The 7,473-nt window shown below is 43.0% G+C and overlaps 1 protein-coding gene across 1 annotated transcript; it reads left to right on the top strand.

Moving 5' to 3' along the window:
• Nucleotides 1-5,397: 5,397 nt before the first annotated feature.
• LRRC3B (leucine rich repeat containing 3B) lies at nucleotides 5,398-6,484 on the top strand (the record flags this gene model as incomplete). Its single annotated transcript, XM_084280120.1, has 1 exon — nucleotides 5,398-6,484. The coding sequence occupies one exon, from the start codon at nucleotides 5,398-5,400 to the stop codon at nucleotides 6,175-6,177; it is 780 nt and encodes a 259-aa protein (XP_084136246.1). The 3' UTR covers nucleotides 6,178-6,484.
• Nucleotides 6,485-7,473: the final 989 nt, after the last annotated feature.

The following is a 7,473-nucleotide window of genomic DNA, read 5'->3' as shown; positions in this document are numbered from 1 at the left end:
GTAACGATGCGAGCTTTTTTATCAGGAAATCCAGCTTTGAAGACGAGAAGAGACGTTATTCTAGTACCTTACATTATTTATAGGGAAAATGGAGTTGCTATCACTGAATTTCCTTCACAGTGACATATGTGTGCTATGCAGCTCTCTTTGCACATGACAAGATGATGGTGTACTTGCTCAAATGCCAGTGAAGAGGTAATTTAGCTTGTGGAATCTTCACAGATGATCCTGCATGAGATAGAAATATCACTTGGTGTAAGCAAGCAAACCTGAGCAGTGAAAACCCTTTGTAGCCAGACTTTCTGACCCTAGAAGCCACATAAAAATCTGTAGGTGCCTGACAGCTGTGCTCTCATTTTCATGTGCCTCAAATGCCACAAGCTCCTGTGCCCTCCCTGCTTCCCCCAGGATCCTTGTGCTACTGCAGTTGCTCTTAGGATCACTCATCCATTGGGACACCACTGCAGTCCCTCTTCAGCTTCTGGGCACCTTGCATACTTCTATCCATCGTCTGACCCAAACCATGCTATGATTCTGTGTTTTGGGGGTTGTTTTGCAACTCTTTTTGTGCCTTGGTTTTGTAATCCCCTGCAATCTCTGAACTTAACCAGGGGGAAAATACCTTCTTGTACAGCTGGGACTATACTCTGCCCATTGACAGTTCTTCACTCTCCAGTTCTTGGCATTGGATTGCAAGATGGCAGATGCCTGATGAGTTAGTTATCCATCAGATAATTCTGTTCAGCCCATTAGCCCCTGAATGGGAAGGGGAAAAGAGGGGGAACACTATGTATTGGATAAGGACAGGGACGTGGTAGGAAGAAATGTGCCTCCTTGTGGTCAGGAGGAGGCTGTGCTTCAGCTGCAGCTTGATGCCATAGCACCTTCTTCTCTTCTGTTGTCAGACATCTTTAACTCTCTCTCTTTATATATACATGTATATGATTATTTTTAATGCATCTTTTGCTGTTTTAGCATTGTCCTAAACAACAAAACCTCTCTGTCTATTTGACAGGGTCACCTCTTTACTGTTCTGTGTGATGGTTGTAGGATTTCCTATACTCCTGTATAGGACACAACAGCATAAATTCATACTGAAAATAGTCTTATCGTGGGCCTTCTGCATGACTTGGCTAAGTTGCAGGCCCTTTTTTCCAGGTGGATATTTGGAAGCACTAATGCTTCTTTATCACACTGAATTCTTGTGGGGAGGAGTTAATCAAATAACTAATCTAGTAGTGATGCATTCAGGTGCAATGGCTGGAAAGGCAAACATCTCCAAGTACCTGACACCAGAAGCTCGGTGGAAAGCTCACTGTGTATTAAAGGCAAATGTGGTTTCCCTGAGGATTTAAGGATGTGTACGTTTTCCTGAGTTGTTGGATGTTTGTACTGAGTGAATGGTCTTGGGGGAGCATGAGAAGAGGTAAGCTTGAAAACCAGTGCAAATTGCAAGACAGTAAAGAATTCTTTAGTGTGCTCTTCTCTCTGTAGTTTTATCACGTTGCATTGTTTGACTTGAACATTAGGTTTTCTGTGTAGAAATGTACATGGAAAGCCTTTATATACCATGCTGTTACCCGTGCTTCTAGTATCACTGGCATTTCCCTGTGCCTTCACTTACCTTTTAATGATTTTTTTCTAAATTTTCAGTTTTCCAATTAATGTATATACTTACTTTAATTCTGTCTCTTCCATCTCTTTCTCTGTTGTCTTTAGTGTTTCTGTCTGGTATGTATCTCTTCTCCTTATTCCAACTTTATTACATCCTTCTTTATTTCTTGTGTTCCAATCAAACTAAATCAGATAGATGCTCAAGAAGCAAAAAATATTCCTATTGGCACTACAAACAAGCAGATCTTAGTCCTCTTTTTTTCCTGATGCAGTTACCTAGGATGTGAGGAGTTTGTTGATGAAACCCAAACCTGAGGTATCCTTTGGATGAGATATTCTGGAAGTGAAAAAAGCTCTGTTTCCCCTGACTGATGCTTCCAGTTAATTTACTGAGAATTTGCTGAGCTTCATTCCTGCTCAGCTAAGTTTTGTTGACTGGGTTGTTAATTATGGGTTTAAACTTGTATTTGCTCTTTCTAACAACTTAAAACACTGTGTTTTTCTCCCTCTTTATCCATTCACTTAGTTATCTCTTCTGAAGAGGCATTGCTTCATTAAACACTTTCCTGCTTAGTCTGTAATGATCCTATTTCTTCCACTCCAAACACATTAATACATTAAAGAACAAGAGCTATATTTGTCTTCAGTGGGATGAAGGCGTTCCATGTTGTCTTTGGTGCTTGGAGCCTTTTGACACATGGTCTTTGGTGGCATAGCTGTGCTGTGTAAGACTCAGCAGGATCCATGGTGCCATTCCAGGTTGGCAGGGATTTTAGCCTTTGATAAAGCAAATATGATACTTAATCATCACACTCTGGTGAAAACAGTATGATTTTATTATTTCTACAGAAATAAGAATCTGAGACTGCATCACCCTAGTCCATCCTGCATTAGGACCCCTGTATCATTGGTGGGAAGCCACTGTATACAAGTAGTAGGTGATGCTCATTCTGTGATCATGAGCTGGACTACTCATCTACTCTTTTTGTCTCATAGTAGTGAGACACATAAATGTGCATCAACAGGAAAAGAAAATTGGTGGCTGCTTTTTGAGGGGACGGGCCTTCTTTCCTCAGCACCCAGGGCTGCAGGAGAGGGGAGCAGATTGCCAGCTCGGAGTTGCCAGGGGAGCAGCTGCCAGCTCCAGCTTGGCCTCCGAATGGGCTGCACATTTTAGCAAGTACTTAGCGCTTTTGGGCAGGCTGGGAAAAAACAACTTCTGTAACTTGTCTCCTGTAGCAGATTTCTATCTGGTTTGAAGACCAGGTACTCCATTGACTAAAGAGCTACAGGGAGAAAAGGTGAAGATGTACCCAGTACAACAGGCTGCAGGACTCCATTGGTTGAGCTTTTTATGCTCTGCTTACTTCCCTTCTTACTAGTTTTGCATTTCCAAACACTTCTCATTGCTAACAATTTCCTTTCTATTTAAGTTTGGAATAGAAGTTTTATGGAGTCCAGGTGTAAACTTAAGGTTCTTGGATAATCTCTCAATGAATATATAAGTTGAAGGAGTAGTGGTGAACATACAATCATAAAATATCCTGAGTTGGAAGGGACCTATAGGGATCAAATCCAACTCCTGGCTCCACACAAGACCAGCAAAGTCAGAGCATGGGACTGAGGGCATCATCCAGATGCTTCTTGAACCCAGTCAAGCTCAGTGCTGTGACCACTTCCCTGGGGGCCCTGTTCCAGTGCCTGACCACCCTCTCAGTAAAGAACCTCTTTCTAACATCCAACCTAAATATCCCCTGTCACAGCTTCGTACCATTACTTCAGGTTCTGTCACTGGTCACCAAAGAGAGGAGGTTGGCGTCTGCCCCTTTGCTTCCCCTCATCAGGAAGCCATAGACAGCGATGAGGTCTCCCCTCAGCCTCCTTCAGGTTGAACAATGCAAGGGACCTCTCTTCATAAGACTTCCCTTCCAGACCCTTCACCATCCTCGTTCCCCTCCTCTGGACACTCTTCAGTAGTTTTGTGTCCCTCTTGTACTGTGGTGCCCAAAACTGCACCCAGTACTCGAGGTGAGGCTGCACCAGCGCAGTGTGGAGTGGGACAATCACGTCCCTGGACCTGCTGGCTGTGCCATGCTTGATGCACCCCAGGGTACGGTTGGCCCTTCTGGCTGCCTGGGCAGTGTTAACATTACTGTCTGCAGTAGCTGCAGGGCCTATGCCATTCCTAAGCTGTGTTTACTCCAATGGACACACACAGTGCGCATGCTATTGAGGTGGGTTTGGGTTGGTTAGTTTTGGTGGTTTGGTTTGGTTTTTCTGTGGGGTTACTGACATATGAAGCCTCAGCAAAAGGGTTACATAAAGTTTGAGCTATGGGTTTGAAGTACTGCATGACACATCTGATCCATATTCCCATGATGTGCCAGGAACTGCAGCTACTATGTGAGTTCTGCAGGCAAAAGCGGTTGTAATGAAATTTCTTCCTTTTCCTGTAGAATCACACGTATCCTCCCTGCAGGAATTTTGTTTGGTGGACAACGCTCTGGGTTTGGGGGAAAAAAAATTCATTTATATGTAAATACAACCTGAAGGCTGCAAATATCCAAACTGCCGCAAAGACAGAGAGCACGTACGTGAAAACGAATGGACCTGTTGTGGGTAGAAATTCATAGTTTACCATAATGTGGGAAAAAATAAATGAGGTTGTCTTTGAAACCTTATAGGTCAGCATTTCAGACTTCTGTATGTATTTGTGCTCCAATTAAAGAAGGAAATGGAAAAGCTTCTCGATATTTCCTGGGTTTTAGCCAACTTGAGAGAGGAGAAGCAGAAGAATATTTTTCCTATGTTCTGTTAGCAAATTACGTGCCATGAGTAGGATTTTTGGGGTTGTTTTTGCTTGTGCACAGGTTTGTGGGGTTTGTTTGGTTTGTGGGGGCGTGTGAGGCTTTTTTGCAATCGTTCCATTTCTTTATGTTAAAGTTTTCAAGAAAACTGGAAGCAGAAATGAATTCTGTGTGTCTCACAGCAGCACCTCACAAAATGCTGGGAGGTACAGGAAATCCAGCAGTCTAAAAGCGGAGGAGAAGGAGGGAGAGACAAACAAGGAGATGGTAGATGTCTGTGGTGTCTTGCAGAAGCATTTCATTTACTTCATTTTTGTTTCTCGATATGTTTTCTTGCTGAAGTACTTTGATCTGGACTTAAAATAGCATAGATTATTTTGAGATAAGTTCACATTAACCATCACAGATTCCTCACTCGCCTGTCACTGTTGCTGGAGATGCAACTCTTGGCTCCTATTAGTGCATCTTCTACTTCAGCAAGGGAAAATGTAATTTAGTTTTATAGCTGTTTTAGAAAAGTCTGCGATGAAAACAAATCAGTGCCTCCTCTAATAAGTATTAAAGCCCAAACCTGTTCAATTTGTAGTAAATGTAGTCTGTCCTCTTAAAAATGTCCTGGGGATTTATGTACTAAACTACTAAATGCTAACAGGAGTTACCTAAATAAATCCTCTGGCGCTCTGATAGGATAACAGATAATTTATTTAGTGTTGCATTTCAATTTGACTTCACTGCATTTCTGGGTTTTTGATGAAAGCAAAGTTGGGATTGGAGTTTACGTTATAAGGAACCTTTTCTCCTTCCTTTCCGTAGGTGTGCTTCTAAGAAGAGTATTGACCATGAGGAGGCCCACATGTTAGTCAGCTTTAAGTAATCCCACCGAAAACAATGAAGCCGCGTTTCAGCTTTGCCGCTCCTTTTCCCACCACTGTTGGCTGAATGAGAAATGGTCGTGTGATTATGCTGACACCCCAGCATGCATTTGGTAGACCTGTGGTTAACTCGTTCCCTCTCCATGTGTCTGCTCCTCCAAAGTTTTGTCCTCATGATACTGTGCTTTCATTCTGCCAGTATGTGCCCGAAAGGCTGCCTCTGTTCTCACTCCGGAGGTCTGAATGTCAGCTGTAGCAATGCAAACCTCAAGGAAATACCCAGAGATCTTCCCCCAGAAACAGTCTTACTTTATTTGGACTCCAATCAGATAACGTCGATCCCCAATGAAATTTTTAAGGACTTGCACCAACTGAGAGTCCTCAATTTATCAAAAAATGGGATTGAATTTATAGACGAACATGCCTTTAAAGGGGTGGCAGAAACCTTGCAGACTCTGGATTTGTCTGACAACCGGATTCAAAGCGTGCACAAGAACGCTTTCAACAACTTAAAGGCCAGAGCCAGAATTGCAAACAATCCCTGGCACTGTGACTGCACGCTGCAGCAGGTGTTGAGGAGCATGGCCTCCAACCACGAGACGGCCAACAACGTCATCTGCAAGACTTCCGTGCTGGATGAACACGCCGGGAGACCATTCCTCAACGCTGCCAATGATGCTGACCTCTGCAACCTTCCTAAAAAAACTACCGACTACGCCATGCTGGTCACCATGTTTGGCTGGTTCACCATGGTGATCTCATACGTGGTTTATTACGTCCGGCAAAACCAGGAGGATGCAAGGAGGCACCTTGAGTACTTGAAATCCCTGCCAAGCAGGCAAAAGAAACCAGATGAAGCCGATGACATTAGCACTGTGGTATAGTATTCTGACTCCACTGACTGCCTTTGTGATGGAAACTAGGTTTGGATGGCACTACAACCAGAGGTTTACTTCTAACGTTCATTGTAAACATTAAGACTTTTGGGGTTATTTTTCTGTTTAACTGAATTATGCCACTGTTGAGCTTTCTAACAGAAAGTTTTGTCCGGGTGGTGTATGTTAATTATTTCTCTGGTGGTATCCTAAAGCAAGTGAATTAATATGTAAACATTAGTTTAGACCCATTCCACTATTTAATAATGAAATTTATTTTTTTAATTTAAAAACCAAATAAAAGCTTAAATTTGAACCATGTAAAACAGAGTAATTTATTGATCAGAAACCTGTCCAGTGCCAAAGCACACTTGGTTTGGTCAGTGCCCACAAGGTAGAAGAGAGGAACAATGATGAAGTGGGCAGTGAGAGGTCCGGGAGTCGAGAGTCCCTGAAGGGCACTTCTCTCCCTGGGGTGCAAGGTGAAGAGCTCATAGCCCATTTTTGGGGCAGCTCATCATGATGGAAGAGGGATGCAGTGTGAGGAGAGCAGAGTACGCTGACTGTGGGTGTAAAGGGTTGATGCCTGGTTCAGACCCCAGAGGGTGTTTTGGCAGTACTGGGGAGAAGCAAACATGAAAGAGCTGCGTTGCAGGACATTGAAGAGAGGTAAGTGGGGAAGTGTGGTGGGTTTTCATCTTGCACCCACTTGCTGCTTCCCATGAGCTTCAGGCAGGGCTTCCTAAGATTCTAAAATTCGCAAGATTCTAAAATTTGCTTTCAAGCAGCATTTTTAAAGAAAAACAAAACCCAACAGAACCCTTCTCTCCCCAAAACTGACTGACAAAGCTATCAACAACTTACCTTTAGTTTTTCTATTTTTCCACTTTGTTACTTGATCTGTGGGATTGGGTCTGGAGCTAGTACAGTTTTGCCCTAGCTGAGCTTCTGACTTTACATGTATAAATCCCAAGCAAAACCAGTTGAAGCCAAGTTAGGAAGAACTCCTGTAGGAAGGCTCTGGAAAGATGGCTTCATATCAGTTCTCCAGGTCTGCTGAATTTTCTTTTGATTGATTTCCTGTCAAACATCTCTCTCTGCAAAACTTTTCCTGTCTTCTTTTAAAGCCAGTACTGAAATCTCTGTTTAAAATCTGAGAATCGAGGCAATGCTCTGACAACCAATAGCTGCAAACTCATCAGGCTGAATTTAGCTGATGAGCAAAATGAATTAAATCACTGTTTCTCAGCTGTGTGGATTTGACAGCGCTGGTATTCCTGACAGCTCAAATATTTGAGCTACCTC

This window comes from Gallinula chloropus (assembly GCF_964237585.1).
Source record: "Gallinula chloropus genome assembly, chromosome: 2".
NCBI classification, from domain to species: Eukaryota; Metazoa; Chordata; class Aves; order Gruiformes; family Rallidae; genus Gallinula; species Gallinula chloropus.
This window is presented reverse-complemented; position numbering and strand designations above follow the sequence as displayed.